We start from the raw sequence: 16,065 nt of genomic DNA on the forward strand, positions 1-16,065 counted from the left end.
AAACCCCCACATAAATATTCTTTCATCATGAATTTCTGTTCTTAGCAGAAAGAATCCTCCAGCCTGGAATTTACTGAGACAAGTGGGAACAGTATTTCTGCCTCCAGTAACTAGACATCACAAAGAGGTGAAACACTTTCCCTGAAATATGGGCCAGACCACAGCTCTTCTGGCAGCAGTGAGTGACAACATTGCTAGTGGAGCTCAGTAGTCCAAATACAGTCAAAATCCAAGCTCTTTTGTAGTATCTTAGAATGAAAGGGAAGAATTCCTAAAAGAGTCGTGAGAGTGATCCCAAGTGCCGTAACTCAGATCATTTAACAGCCAGCTATGATAATCTCCTCAGTAAATTAATATGGTTTGTCAAGCCAAACAAACTACAAAATAAGAAAGCTGTGACAGTGCCATGAAGATTTGCTAATAATCAACATCCATTTCCAAAACTTCAGAACCTCAGACGAAATCAGCTTATTATCTCCTTTATTAGTGCTTTCAGAAGAGGAAAAAAATGGTCCACCAGCAACCCAGAAAAGTGAGAATGAGGAACAGTTGACATCTCATGCATCTCCAGGGAAAGACAGTGAAATTAATTCTTCATAGTGCTATCTACTCTAAGGCAAGTGAATAACAAAGATGAGCCTAAAAGGCTTCATGTCCAGAAGTACTGAATACTGCTGGCAGACCTAATGGAGCTGCTATCAGCACAGAGCCCTGTGTTGCTTTTGTCAGAAAAATCTATACCACACTGGAATATACTACATAGACAGTACATGTTAAACTGTGGAGAAAAAAATATGACTCTACAATTTATTTGTTGAAATAAAAGTAAAACATTACACAATTATGATTATTCTATAATTCTATGGTGTGATTATGACTATATAATTAGACTGTCTGCATAACAGTCTTTTCCGGTGAATTTCTTTATGATTCAAAGGCTCAGTTACACTATTTTCCTCAGGGAGAACTTCTATTAAAGTTCACGTAAGCACTGCAATAATTAAGTCACAGTATTTTACTTTTAAAATCACACTTTAATCCAGAAAATATTACTGGAATTACATTAATATTTAACAGTAAATTACGTGGAACATAATAAAAGCTATCCATCTCCTATCACAAAACAAAATATGTACAGAACTCTATCACAGAAAGAGACAAAGACCTATAACTAAAATCCAGCATAAATAAATGTAATCAATTTCCCAAGCTGACAGAGCATTGTAAATTATTTACAACATATAAATAGGTGCAACACTATTCCAGGTCCATTGAAAAAAACCAAAATGGCATCACAGAAGAAAAATGGCACAGCATAGCTTTCTATTACCCACACTACGACTGAACGAATGAAATGCAAGAGGAGATGTGCCAAGTTACTTGATACTTGCTAGTCAGCTTAATCAGATACTCTCAATTTCCTGCAGGATGGATAACAAACACTGTTCTGCTTCTTACTGCTCACCACGTCTACTAAAATATTTTCTGAGGGAGAACGATCCTGAAAACTTGTGTGCGTCTAATAACACGCGATGTCTGGAACCACAGTGTAACCGCAACAACAGAAAGTCATTAAATATTTAACATATATAATTAGGAATAGAATTTACTTTTAATTACATGCATTTCTGTGAAGAAAGGTTAAAAAAGCATGAGCGAGACTATTGCCATGAAGTATTAGGATTTAATGGAAATTTTTCAGTGCTTGAATGTTATTGAAAATACTTTGAACCCTTCTATGGTTCAGGAAGATATATGTAAGAGGCACTACTTAATTCGACAACAAGTGGACTGAAAATCTTATCTTGTACCTTATTCTCATCAATAATGAGATATTAATTTTCAGCCTAACTATATTTATACATTAGCATGGATATGCTTATTTTATTAATAATCATCTCAGTTGCCTCATCCACCTAAACTTTTTATCCATTAGATATGCATATTTTTAGGGGAAACGGGAAAGATTTTCCCTTTAGCTTTTCCTTAATGAGGACACATGGAAGACAACAACAGGGAAGGAGAGGAACAGGAGAACCGAGACAATTAAAGCCAAACCACCTGCCATCCAGGTTCACCCTTCACCGAAATTCTTTAGCCTCTGCCCGTTACACTGACAATGAAATAAAACTAGCAATTTTTGACTCCTTTCAAAAAGCTTATAAAATACAGGAAAGAGATAAAGAGAAGAGATAAAATACATGAGGAAAGAACTTAGATTTCTCTCCTCTTCCATAAAGTTTAAAAAAAAAATTAAAAAAAAAAATTGCAACTTTCTCAAGTATTAACTTAATACTCAGCAAAGTATTAACTTCCCTAAGAGTTAACATTCTTGAAGTCACAGCTATCAGCCATGGTGTGAATTCCCCATTTTCATTACCTTCACTAATAAACTGCTTTTAAAAGAGGAAAAGAAAACACAGACATTAGTATTCAGGCCTACTAATAGAAGCTGGGAAAAAAAATCTTACATTTTTTTATCCTCAACATCACCTCTCAGACTACTTCCAAAAACACTTAGAAATTCTTAGAAATCAATACTTCAAATCATTAATTTTACCTCAAAGTAATATGAATTTTAAATAATCCACCCTTTTGTAATTTATAGCTCCTGTCTGCTCCATTTTTGCCACTGATTTGTTTACTGTTTCAAAATAAAGTCAGCTTGCAACACACATTTCTTAGCACTACTTAGCTTCTTATTCATAACGGAAAACTGCTCCACAGTTTTTGTTACTGCCTTGATTTTCTACTCTTATGTAGTCTCATGTTTCCCTCAAAATCTCATTTACTGAAAAAAAAAATCTGTAAAAATCAGAAAAATTAAGAATGGGTTTTCAAAAGAAATTTTTCTTACTAACAAACTTACATTTTTAGTAAAGATTTTATGGGTGGTACCTAATTTCTCCTGCTCCTCTTCTAAAGGCAATATGGATAATATTGGTAAGGTCCTAATAAAAGAAGAGCACTCCCTATGTCAAGGAATTTTATCTAGTAATTTTTTCTTTAATAGCTAATGTCCGTGGTATTTAAAAAAGACAATGATTAGTTTAACTTTGCAAAACTACAAAAGCATAACCACTTAGCACTTACAGTACCTAGTAAGTCAGAAAAACTTGGAATCTATCTAGCAATTTAGGATATTTAGCTTCTCTTTCTTTCATCATGCTCCTCTCCCAAAGATCATTTTGTTTTTTGTCTGGGTGCCTCCAATTCCTCTCTTCCTTCTCCTTCCTGGCCTCATGCTACCCACAGTCCATCTTTGCCACGCCCAGGATCCAAGTAAAGGGGAAACCCGAGAGCCAGGTGTATTTTTTAACTAGGCAAGCTGGAGCCAGACCTCTTGCAACAGAAAATACCCAACCTGAAGACATGGGAATACAGTTGCTTCCCTCATCATCGCAGGAACACGCTGTACAGAAACCACAGTCCCATGACTCAGAGCACAACACAACCAAGAAGCTCTGAGATGAGCTCCACTGAGTACAGGGAACCTGAAACTGCATTCCTAACTGCTTCTTGGCACTTCCTTGTCCAGGAGCAAACTTAAATCCATTCAGTCCCATTATGCCTTACTCTCTTTCACCTTCCTTTTGATTTTTTATGCAGTCTGCCTTTCATCCCACCCTATGTCAGAATAGGATATTGCCTACTTTCTCCTCTACAGTGAATACCCACCATCCTGTTGCTGCTCAAAAGTAATATGTCAATTCCAGGAAAAAAAAATAACATTCAAAGAAATGGTGACACTGTCTTTTTAATCCTGCCAGCAGTAATGAGAGAGAGGACAGCCAACTTCACTGAGGGAAGATTAGCATAATACTTCTTGTCATACCATGAAAGTTATTTGTTTCCTTTGTTTTATAAACATTTATGTATTAACAATAGAGTTTTCAGTATCAAAATCATGATTTGAGAAAGTGATATTCACAATTAACTTACTACCTAGATACTTCCAGATTCCAAAAGAAAAACACACCAAAATCAAAATGCTTCCCACAGAAAAAAAAAACTGTTACAGATCAAAATGCCTGAAAACAAGATGTACTGCTTTCTGTTGTGTCCTTTGAATACACTGCTAAGTTATTCAGTTAATTAGTTAATTCAGTTAATTAGTAGCATTGGGTCTGAATTCTATCACTAAGGATTAAAGTAGTATCTTACTTACCTTGTATCTCTAATGAGAGGTGCACTTCCCAGTTTAAAACAGATCTTTTCCCCTCCACAAGGTGTTTGCCTCAAAGAAAAGCTTTCTGCCAGATCAAATCCTATAAAATATGACACAATATGATACAATTTAATGGGATTTAAAAACCAGAAGTAAATACTGACTCTTAGCATGCTTGGTGATTTTCTGAAATACAGACTGACAAGCTATTTCAAAAATCAATACTTGAGGACAGAAAAAATTTCAATATTCATTTTAACAAAACTATTCATGCAAAATTCAGTTGATAGATGACTTTGCTACCTGAGAAATGCATTTGTTATTTCCTTTTATCATCTGAACTGATAAGAATGCGGGATCATTGGGAAAAACTATGGAAATCAGTGTGGCTGCCGAACGTGAAGCAATACTTCCCAAGAACAACACATTTTGATTTTAATCCCACTTTCCTAACAACAGCAGCAGCTTTTGGAGCTTGGGGGTGGCATTCTGTTCTGTCTTTTCAATTTTAAAGCCAGTTTAAGTCAGACTATGATTACATCCACTACTAGCCAATTAATATAGACACTAGCTCAGTCATTTACCTGAAACACCACGACTGTCTCTGTTGATTTGTTTGAGATGGCGGACAGCTGTTTTCATTAAAGGACACACAGCACCTTCAAGAGAACACAGTTTAAAACAGAACACATCATAAAATGCTATCAAACTAAAATTAATCATAAAAAACTATCATGATAGTGATATTAATATTAACAGGAATGTTTCTTTTTGTTTCTTTAGGATATGAAAAGCAGCTATAAAACAAATTACAACATCTAAATAGGAGAGCAATGATATTTCAGATTCTATACTACACTTACAAGAATATGAGCAGATACAAGTTTTACCTCATTTTAATTCAGCTGCTTCTTGTTAAAGTTCATATGAACTATACAACCAGAAGAAAAACACTAAACTGTTACCACACCGTTTCCATCTACAACACTCTATAAAGCAACAACATTTGTTCTAAGTTCTTTTTGAATTTCTGACTATATTGTTAGAAAATTTTTTTTCCCTATTAATGAATATGAAAAAAAAAAGCATAGATGCTTGACTACTATGAAAATAATCTATTGTTAATTCAGGGAACAGTAGGCAATTTCAAAATGTGGATTAACAAGGCTATAATCATATCCTGTAACAAACAATGCCAACAATACTTATATTTTAAAAAAATGGTTGAAAATTAAGTAGGGGAGTAAATCTGAACCAAAGTATTTTGGTAAACAAGTAGAATATTCTAAATTGTGGAACATGGTAAACTCTGAGGTTAAATCTAATGGAACGCTTAGATTGAAAACTGTATTATTAATATACAATATCTTAGTTCTTTACTTTTTTTAACAGACACATAAGAATGCCCACTTTTAAGAAGCAAATACAGAAAAATGTCAGGTTTTGGTGCACAGGTAATAAATAGGGCTTGCTCTTTAACAAGTTTTGCAAAGAGCCCTGCTAAATCCTAATAAAACCAGCAAATGAACGATGACAAGTAATGATATTTGGCCTATGAGCTTATCAAGCACAGAGCTCTGTGAGCTAATGAAACTAAAAAGATGTCCAAGGTACATCTGAAGTTGCTGAACAGCGAAGGTCGAGAGGCTTTCTCAAGTGTCAGTTCAACGAAAAGAGTAAGGAGTGCCCTACCATTAACCTGAAAATTATCTATATTTAAGTGTTTCATAACAGCATCCAGACAACCATTGGCATTCAAAATAGCTGTATTTGTAATCTTAAAGCATGATATTTGTCATTCATTCTGTAGTTATGTAGAAAGCATAGTATCCTTCAAAACTCTTGAGTGCTATTAAATATATTTCATTATTTGGTCTGCATTAAGAAGAGTTAATTGGAAATAACTAGTAAAAGTGAAACTAGATTATATAATACAGACATAAGGACACCTCCTGATTATATGGTTAATGAAAGCTATGTCATTATTTAAAGAACGAACTGGGTGACACTTTTTTTTTTGTAAGATTCATTAAGTTCCATGTCCTTCACATCTACAATTACAAGTAACAATCTACAATTACAAATAACATCACAGATAAATTAGTTTACTTCTAGGGAATAAATTCTTTCTTTCCTTCAAATACAGGTATGTACATGATTTTTCCTATACTGATGGATATAGTTTCACGATGAATTATATAAAGCATATGAATTAAAAAACATAAATTCCCTTTCCCTATAAAGGATGCAGAATTGTAATGAATATTCATGTTGAAATCTCCGAAATTAAATCTTTCACCATTCTTGGTTTGCAGGGAATTTTATGTAGTGTGAAAAGCATTCACTGGATTTACATAGTAACATAGCAGTTTCAATACACCATTTGATATATACACACAGTATGGGACAGAAACAGGTTCACCTTAGATACCCTTTAGTCTACAAACCTCAATTGTCAATCAGATATAAAGATTATTAAACTACAGACTTCTATATACTGCCACTCTAAAACAGGGAATGTAGTTATGGTAGATTTATGTAAGTATAGCTCAAACAAATATGTTGGTGTAAAGGAAGCCATTTTTAACTGAAGCCACAATAGCACGTCAGACATACATTGACAGAAATTTTTCTTATATCTGCATGTTTTCTAACCATGTTTTTTTTCAATATATAGATAAAGACTACAGGGCAAATTCCCTTTTTGGTTAAATTCTTAACAGTACTTAAAATAAGAGCAGACAGATATTACTTACTGCTGATTTTACCCTAAACTGATGTAGTAATCTCTAGAGAACCTGGGACACAAGTGTGCTTTGTTTTTTTTCAGCATTGACTTACATGAGGATTTAGTGTGAAAGACTAGGAATTTTTAGCTTATTCCCCACAGCCACTTTCTTCCAAGTCCAAATATAGACTCAAGCCTTAATTTTTATGTTCTTCAGATGATAGCAATGATTCCTCACATGCCACAGACTGTGGACCTATTTTTATCAGTGGCATAATAGTCACAGCATAGACAGGCCATTTGAGTGTTAGATATTTGGTTATATTCCATATCCCCCAAAGAACTGAAAGGGTTACCATGAATCTTCTATCTCATACTGTTGATGTACTCCTTTAGTCCAATGCTGTTCTTTTTACCAGAGAGCTAAGGTAAAACTCTCAAATAATAAGACCAAACCCTCTCCATACCAAGACTGATGACTTTCGTTGCTATAGATTGATGAAAATTCTTTCTAAGTTACAGCTTGTACAGTTAACCTCTTCCACAATTTTTAGTACTGCTGGAAGGTCCTTATATTTTCTTTAGCCCAAGACAAAACAGACAGTTTGCCCATTCAACCTGTGGGTAGCTGAATAAGAATGTCTATGTGAAGATACTCAGGAAAGGAAAAGAAACAGGCAAACCCTTACTGCTAAGCCAGATATGGAAACCATGAACCTATCTGCCCTGTTAGAATACATTATTATAAAATTAATGAAATAGTAAAAAGAACGAGCTTACATTTATACACTAGATTACTTGGCACATGGTAAAACTGCATCTGTGTGGACTGAACTAAAAATTTCATATTACAACAGTGATATCAAAGGTCAAGGTAACATATCTATAAATTAACGAGTTCACCTATCCATAAGACAAATTAGACCTTGATATTTATAAATCAATGAGTTTTACATATCAGCCTATTAATATAAAATCAACCTCATCATTTTGAAAATATGTATTTATGCGGACCAAGCAGATACATCACAGACCACTGATCTTCTGTCTTTCCAGTAAAACAATAGTAAGAATTTTTTGTTTGTTTTCTAATTGAATTATGAAAAACAAAAAAAAAGGGCATTGCATCTAAACATATCTGCTGCAACATGCAATGACATATTCCTAATTCCTGGAATAATCAGGACACCTGTTGAAGGACAGCGTAACTTCCATCTAAGCACCACGCTCAGCTTTCCATTCCAAGCAAACGAGGACAGAGGAACTCTGGAGCATGCTTCAGTCTCTCTTAAAGACATCTCTTGTGTGCACTTCCTGATTATGAACCGTAACTTCCAATAAGCACTCTTCGCTTCTCCACATCAAATGTAACCTGTACTGGCTAGATTCACTTTGCAAGTACCTACATGTTACTTTACAATTAGACTTTATGTTCAGCTGAAGTTTTCAGCTGCCATCTAACACCACAGAAATGCACATTGCAAGGGCAGGCACTGAAGTTTCCACCAGTAAGCATGACCAGCCTAATGAATGTGGTCAAACAGCAAAGCCCTAATATGCCATCATCCTATGTCGACTCAAGCTTCAGACACAAACACATATTAGCCAAGATTTGTCTCACACTTACTCGATAAAGCTTCATAAATATATAGACATAAAGAACATCTTCAGAGTTTGTAACACATATGCAAATATCAGCAACAACATCCAATGAGTCCACCACAAAGGTATTTGTACTAAAGTTAAGCAGACTCAGCTGACCTGCTTTCAAATAAGGTCAAGAATTCAGTGTAGCCTCAAGTATAGAGGCACCGGGAAATGAGATGTGAATTTTTTTTTTTACTCCTTTTTTACTCTGTAAACCAGATCATGTTACATTACAACATATGTGTTAATTAAGACAAGGGTGGGAAAAAGCATGACGGAGACATGATAAAGTAAAGAAGTCAACTTAAGTCTGGTGACTATTTATATGGTTATGAAAGTAACAAACAGCTTTGGCAGACAGAATTAAGAAATCCCAACTAATGGAGTTCAAGGGTTAGGATACTCATACTAGACCCTGGGAAACTCTATTCTCCCATAAGGAAGAGTAGGTAGTGAAAAACAGGACTTCATATTATTTGAGACAGCCAGCATGGCTTCAACAAGGGCTAGTCTTCATGACCAACCTTTCTACAATAGAGTGACTACATCTGTGGACAAGGGAAGAACTATGGATGTTATCTGGACTTCTGCAGGGCCTTTGACACAGTCCCTACAACATCTCTAAGTTGGAGAGATAGGGATTTGATTTGTGGGCTGCTTGGTGGATGAAGAACTGGTTGGACAGTCACATTCAGAGGATAGTGGTCAACTGCTCAATGTCCAGATGGACATCAGTAACAAATGGTGTCCCTCAGGGGTCTGTACTGGGACTAGTGTTATTTAATGTCTTCATCAATGACATAGTGGGATCCAGTGCATGCTCATCAAATTTGCAGATTACACCAAGCTGAGTGGTGCAGTTGACACACCTGAAGGACAGGATGTCATCCAGAGGGACTTGGAGAAGCTCAACAAGTGGGCCCTTGGGAATCTCAGGAGGTTCAACAAGGTCAAGTGCAAGGTGCTGCACAATGGGTCAGGGCAATGCCCAGTATCAAAACAGGCTGTGGGATGAAGCAATTAAGAGCAGTCATGACAGGGAGGCTTTGAGAATACTTGTGAATGAAAAGCTGAAGATGAACTGACAGTGTGTGCTCATAGTTAAGAAAGCCAATTGTATTCTGGGCTGCATCAAAGAAGCATGGCCAGCAGGTCGAAGGAGACGATTCTGCCCCTCAGCTCTCATGAGACCCTCCCACCTGGAGGACTGCATTCAGTTCTGTGGCCCCACCATAAGAGCGACATGGACCTGCTGGAGCAGATGCAAAGGAAGGCCACAGAAATGATCAGAGGGCTGGAGCACCTCTCCTGTGAAGATAGGCCAAGAGAGTTGGGGTCATTCAGCCTTGAGAAGAGAAGGCTCCAGGGTGACCTTACTGCAGCCTTTCAGTACTTAAAGGGGGTTTGTAAGAAAGATGGGGACAGACTTTCTATCAGGGTCTGTTGTGACAGGATAAAGGGTAATAGTTTTAAACTAAAAGAGGTTAGACTTAGACTAGACTTCATGATAAGGGTGGTGAAACACTAGAATAGGTTGCCCAGAGAGGTAGTAAATGCTCCATCCCTGGAAATATTCAAGGTCAGGGTGGATGGGAATATCAGAAATATGAATATATGAGCAGTACTGTAGAGTCATTATCTTGATTTTGAGAAGTATCTAGTCATACTGAAAACATTAAAACCAAAAAAGCTGAACAGATTTGCATACTTGAAACCACTCTGTATTTGGCTAAAGTGCCTATCCAAAATTATAATCTAGAGCCTATACTTTTCACAACGGATTCCATGTCAAAAGGCAATGGAAATTCACCATGCCTGACAGTCCCAGGACTTTGCTTATACTACATTTTTCATGGGTTAGCAAGTGACTTTAAAAACAGTAATTGTAAAACAAAGTTGAAAAAGAAGCAATGATCTGGGAATGAGACAGAGTATTAATATTCTTAATATAGAGCATTCTGGAATGACTAAATTAGAACTTCATGTGTCACTACAGCTCATATCCACTCTCAAAACCCAAATATTCCCAATAAGTTGACAACATGAACAAAATATTCTTGAAGTCAGATCAAAAACAGGATTGTGGAAAACTCTTGAACCCTCTCCCTCAGAGTTGCTATATTCTGTCATGAGAAGTGAGTGTTTCCTTCTGATGAACATTCAGCATAGCAAAGCTTCTGGATAGGCAAGAACTGAAAGAAATCCTTCCCGTGAATCTAACGGTTACTGGGACACTCAGAGCCTAAGGAGGACTGCTCCAAGATGATCCAGCATACTCTGTCACACTGACCTTTTTTTCAATACTGGTAGTTATTTATTACAATATTGACCCAAAGAATAAGTATATTTGGCATGCCAGCTCAGAAAGCTCTCCCCTACATATACACACAAGTTAATCCTTTCTCTAACATACTTCTTTCCCTCATCACCCTTAAATTAACTCTAATTCACACTTTTTCATGAATTTCAAAGCCATTCCTTTAGAATTAATAGATCAGGTGATAAATTTTAGGATGTAAATACAATAATCCCAGATTGTCTCTAAATTTGCTTTACTGGAAAGGTTTTCATATTAGCACAGTGAGAAATAAATGCTATGCATATGTTGTTGAAGGATTGTCTAGGCAGATACTGAGGGACAGATGCTGATCCAAACAGAATCGGTGCATTGGAGAGAACAAAGACAAAAGAAAGAATGACTTAGAGTGTCTTAATGCAAGATAGGAGGAGGAAAAAAAAAAAAGAGGTTAGCTATTCCTCTCTTCTTGAAGTGAGCATATTTCCAATTTGTAACAGATTCATCTGCATATAAATTATCAAACTGTAGCAAGACTACTTTGCAACACAGAGTATTCGTGTCAGCTGAGCAGGGCAGATTAACAAAAGGTTTGCAGAAAGATCTGTATTCGTTTTACTGCTGCTCCATTACGGGGTTCGTTCTTTCTCAACTCCTGCTTACTGGTCTACAAGTTGTATTTCTTTTTTGGACAGTAACCATACCTACAGACTCTAGAAGAGTCTCTTTCCCATTATCAACTTAAGGCTTCACTCTGAGCCTATTCCCTGCTGTTGGCAGAGCTGCTCAAGCTGGCAGCTATCTACTTGTTATTCCTCACCATCTGCCTGTATCTCCACAAACTGCAGAAGCATCTCTCAATTGCACACCATCAGCTATTCACAGGATATGTTCAATCTCTCTTCTTCTTCCTAGTGGTTCAATTGGACCCATATTTGCTCCATTTGTGACAATCAGGTTAAGGAAAACAGCAACTTCACTGCTGGCTGCCTAGCCACTAACTTCTAACAGAATGTAATGCAGAGTTCAGATACACTGTATATTAGCAGTTCAATGTACCTGTCACATATGTCCAACATTTACTAAGACATATTTTCTTTATGGGGAAAAAAAGAATATAGAAGAAAAGAGAAAATTCTTCCTGGAATTTTGTTTTAACATTTTTCAAGTTTCCATTTATTCATTTATGTTGTTAGGGAACCTTCTGCACTCACAAGATTTTAGTACTTTTAAAAACTTCCCTTCTGCAACTAACCAGCTAGCAGTGACAGAAAATACAACCTATTTTGCTTTTTTCAGACAGTTGAATAGAATGATTTTACAGCTATGATGTAGGTTTGTTCTCTCACAGGGATTAAGAATAATTCATCAGTAGAGCACTTAGCCTTGCTGCCCTAAAAATATAAGGGAAAGAAATCTTTGACTTAAATTCAGACTCTTCACAATGCATTACTCTTACCTGAGAGCCCACACATTACACTTATTATTTATTCAATATTACTACTTATAGTTTCCAGGAGTAGTAAAAGGATCATTATCCTAGTCACTGATTTTTTAATTTCTTGGGCCTGAGTTTCGAATGTGCTATTGAAATTCAAAGTTTTTGTGTATGTATAGCTTCTATTATCTTTCATCAGATTTCTGGAAAAAACAGCATTACTAAAAGTTAAGTTAATTTTTGAAAAAAAAAGTACTTCATTTAAATAACAATAAGCATGTTCTTCTTGCCAGTAAATGTAAGAAATTTATAGAAAGTTGAGGTATGTGTGGAGGCTGAGCAATTCCAGAAAACTGACATTCCTCATGTGAGAAGCACACATGATGTGCCTTTAAGACAGAATTTACCACACCCTGGAGAGTTACTGTAGAGTTTAAGTGAGAATTCTAGATAACACGTGGACAGAGAAAGAAGAAAACAAAGAAGTATGAGAAAATTTGCAGAATATGGGTAACAGCTTTTAAGTTAGAAAATATCACTATATTCCTTTTCCCCACTAGGCATAAGGTTTTGTCTAAGATAGATACAGATAGATACAGATCTTTGAAGTATTGTTTAGGTCAGTGTGATAACTAGTCTGCTATAATAAAGCCATGTGACTTTGTTCACAAAAGTTTCGCAAACTTTGATTTATAATCTTGGTTTGTATGGTACGGAAAAAAAGGACAAAACAAAACTCCTAGGATCTACAACTGCCTCCAAGCACGATTCTTCCAAGCACAATTCTTCCAAGCACAGGAAGGCTATTTTGAAACTGCTTCTAACCTAGGACATTCTACAAAAAAAGATTTACATGATCTTGTATAATTTTATCTCCTCATACTGTTTATTTTCCATGTGCTGTTGCTATCTGCTAGAAATTTTTCAGTACTGAGATTTATGCCTTTGGTCTGTGATGGGCAAGAAAAGTAGAAGTACCTGTCTGGTCACTCACAGCCACGGAAGTAGAAACAGGAAGGAGGAGGAAGACTGCCATACAAAGCCAAATTATGCAGGATCCAATGTAGTTCATCTCCCCCTGAACACATATGAACAATCAGCTACGAATCTGAAACAGAAAATAAGCATTTTTAGAACAGTTTCATCTTATTCTTTTCGCCTTACTCCATCAGAAAACTGCAAACAAAAATTTCTTAACTGTGAAGAGAAAGTTGCTAGCAACATTCAAGTGTATAATTTATCTGCTTAAGGAGCTACAAAAAGTCTTACGTCAATTTAGAAATAAATGACAAATATACTCCTTTTTAGTTCTTTATTGAACTTCAAAGTAACACCTTAGAAAAACTAACTCAGATATATTAGTTGTAAAGGCCCTGATTTTCCATTTAATTAGTGATTAATAATTTTATATTTCTCCCCAAATTATTTTTCAATTTTCAATATATTAGCTAAACTATTTGGTGTCACAACACTTCCAGTGACTTTGAAGACTACTACTGCTGAAGTAGTCTTCAAATTGAACAAAGAGCAACGTGCAGTTGTTTCAGTTTAAGCACAACAGAAACCAAAATATGCTGTTTCTTTACCTTGCAAAATATGCAAGCAGCCTATATTTAATTGCCACTTAAAATCTCACAAATGTACAGTCTGGCTTCAAGAACATAGCTTTTATTGTTCAGCTTTTCTTCTAAGTCAACTGCGACGCATAGATACACGCAGATTTAATGACACACAGAAAATAGCAAATATTATTCCAATCTAACTCTAATCTAATCACTTTCTGTAAGAAAAGCAAAACACATAACTAAGATGCAATTTTTATAATTATTTTCACAGGGCACCTTATTCATCATCAGAGCTATTCTGTCAGTCACATGCACTGACAGCAACTACACCATCATTAACTTTTCCAGCCTCCCCACCAGCAGTGAAGCCAATATATGTTCAAATAACATTATCATTTAATTTCCTGCACCTGCTTTGCAAGCAGGCATCGGGAATTCACTAGAGCTGCCGCCTCAGAGGACTCGTTTTTTGAAGGGCTCTAACAACCAGCATCACCACCCCCTCGCTGCCGCCGCACCTCCAGGCTTGGTCCCCTCCCGCCGGGGGCTCCGGGAGGTTCCGCTCCCTCGCTCAGCCGGCGCTCCGGAGCCCACGGGGCGCCTGCGGAGCGACCCGAGCCCTCGGCCGCTCAGATTTTAACTCGGCAGTGCCGGCAGCTTCATTTCTCTCGGATCGAGCCGGGTTTGCCGGAGGGAAGGTCCAGCACTCCAGGCGGAAAGGCAAGCGGACAGCTTGGGCGGCGGGCTGGGCGAGCAGCCGAGCAGCGCCCCCGCCCGCAGCCGGACGCTCGCCTCTCTCTCTGAGCTCATCGGCTCCGCGCCCCCCGGCCCCGCTGTCGGGCCCTCCCGCCGCCCCCCGCCCCCGTCTCCCCGGACCCTCCTGCGCGCCGGGACGGCCGGCCCGGCGATGCCGAGCGAGGGGCAGCGCCCGCCGCCGCTTCCTGCGGGCCCCGGGGCGGAGCGGAGCCAGGATCCCGCTCGGCCGGCGCGGCGCCGGCGGGGCGGGGAGCCCGCCGGTGCCGCCGGGGCCGCTGCCGCGGGGCCGCGCCGGCACCTGCACGGGCCGCAGGTGAGGGGCCGCCGCCGGCGGGAGCGGGCCGGGGTCGGCAGCGCTGGTGCCAGCCCGGCGGGACGCGCCCCTCGGCATCCCCGGCTCTGCCCCGCAGCTGCTGCTCCTCGGAGGGCACTCGCTGCCGCAGCTCACTCACCGGCGTGTTCGACTAACTGCGTGCAGGCCACCCGGTACGCGAGCTAATTACAAGAGCATACACTAATAGGTAGGTTTTTAAATGTAAATACATGCACAGTCAGAATTGTGGCAATTTGCAACAGTTTAATCAGTTTTGTAAATTACTGCTAATTTAATAGGGCTGTTTCTATTAGCATATCTTTGCATATACCTATAGTCACCCACTAACATATACAATGTATTTACAGAGTCATGAGAAGCATACTATAGCATAGGCTGATTGCAGTGCATTAAAAACTTACAGTGTACATCATGTTTATACAAAACATAGTTAATATTAGCAGTGATAAACTTAAATGGTTATTTTGGAAAACAAAAACCCACCAACAAAACCACCACAAAACAAGCCAGGAGTAGTGTAGTATGTGTGTATGTGTGCACATGTGATATGTTTAGAGAATTGACTACAAATAATGAGTTGCTTACCTTTAATGTTTATATTATTCTGTCCCCCGGAAGCACTGAAAATGCCTGTACAGAGCTGCTGTAGTGCTGAGGAGTTGCTGGAGTAAGACTCCAAAGAGTGGTAGAGGGGGATGCAGCTCTGTCCTTATTAGTCTCATACAGTGTGACCCTCCCACTCAGTGAGCAAGAATACTCTGCAAGAAAGGACAAACAGACACCCAGACACAGATTCTACATAATCATATGTGTATATCCCAAGACAGGTAACAATGTAAGAAATGTTTTTTTTTAATTCTTCCTACTACCTCCCCCCAAAAAAACAGTGCACCACAGTTCCATAAATTAGACTGCCATGGGATGAATGCATGAATGAAAGAGTATCTGGTTTCTAGTTGTAAAGAATCAATTACGTACATTAGCACACTGGAAGAAACTAGCTTTTATCCTTTAAGTGTAAGCATACGCCATTAATTTTATATACTTGATCATAAATTTAAAAATCAGCCATTTAAGAAACCAAGAGAGTACACCTGTTTATGGCACTGATGCTGCAATGCTCAGCGAATTAC

The 16,065-nt window shown here is 38.0% G+C and overlaps 1 protein-coding gene across 1 annotated transcript in view; it reads right to left on the reverse strand.

Moving 5' to 3' along the window:
- COL19A1 (collagen type XIX alpha 1 chain) overlaps window positions 1-15,605 on the reverse strand; it is a 184,923-nt gene extending 169,318 nt beyond the window's left edge. Inside the window, exons 1-4 of the mRNA XM_018078330.3 lie at window positions 15,518-15,605; window positions 13,256-13,385; window positions 4,753-4,827; window positions 4,169-4,268 (exon numbers count right to left, since the gene is read on the reverse strand). Of these exons, the coding sequence (XP_017933819.1) occupies window positions 4,169-4,268; window positions 4,753-4,827; window positions 13,256-13,349 (269 nt within the window). The 5' untranslated portion in view covers window positions 13,350-13,385; window positions 15,518-15,605. The remainder of the gene's footprint in view (window positions 1-4,168; window positions 4,269-4,752; window positions 4,828-13,255; window positions 13,386-15,517) is intronic.
- Window positions 15,606-16,065: the final 460 nt, after the last annotated feature.

This window comes from Manacus vitellinus, unplaced genomic scaffold (genome assembly GCF_001715985.3).
Source record: "Manacus vitellinus isolate BGI_N305 unplaced genomic scaffold, ASM171598v3 scaffold_4_pilon, whole genome shotgun sequence".
Lineage (NCBI taxonomy): Eukaryota > Metazoa > Chordata > Aves > Passeriformes > Pipridae > Manacus > Manacus vitellinus.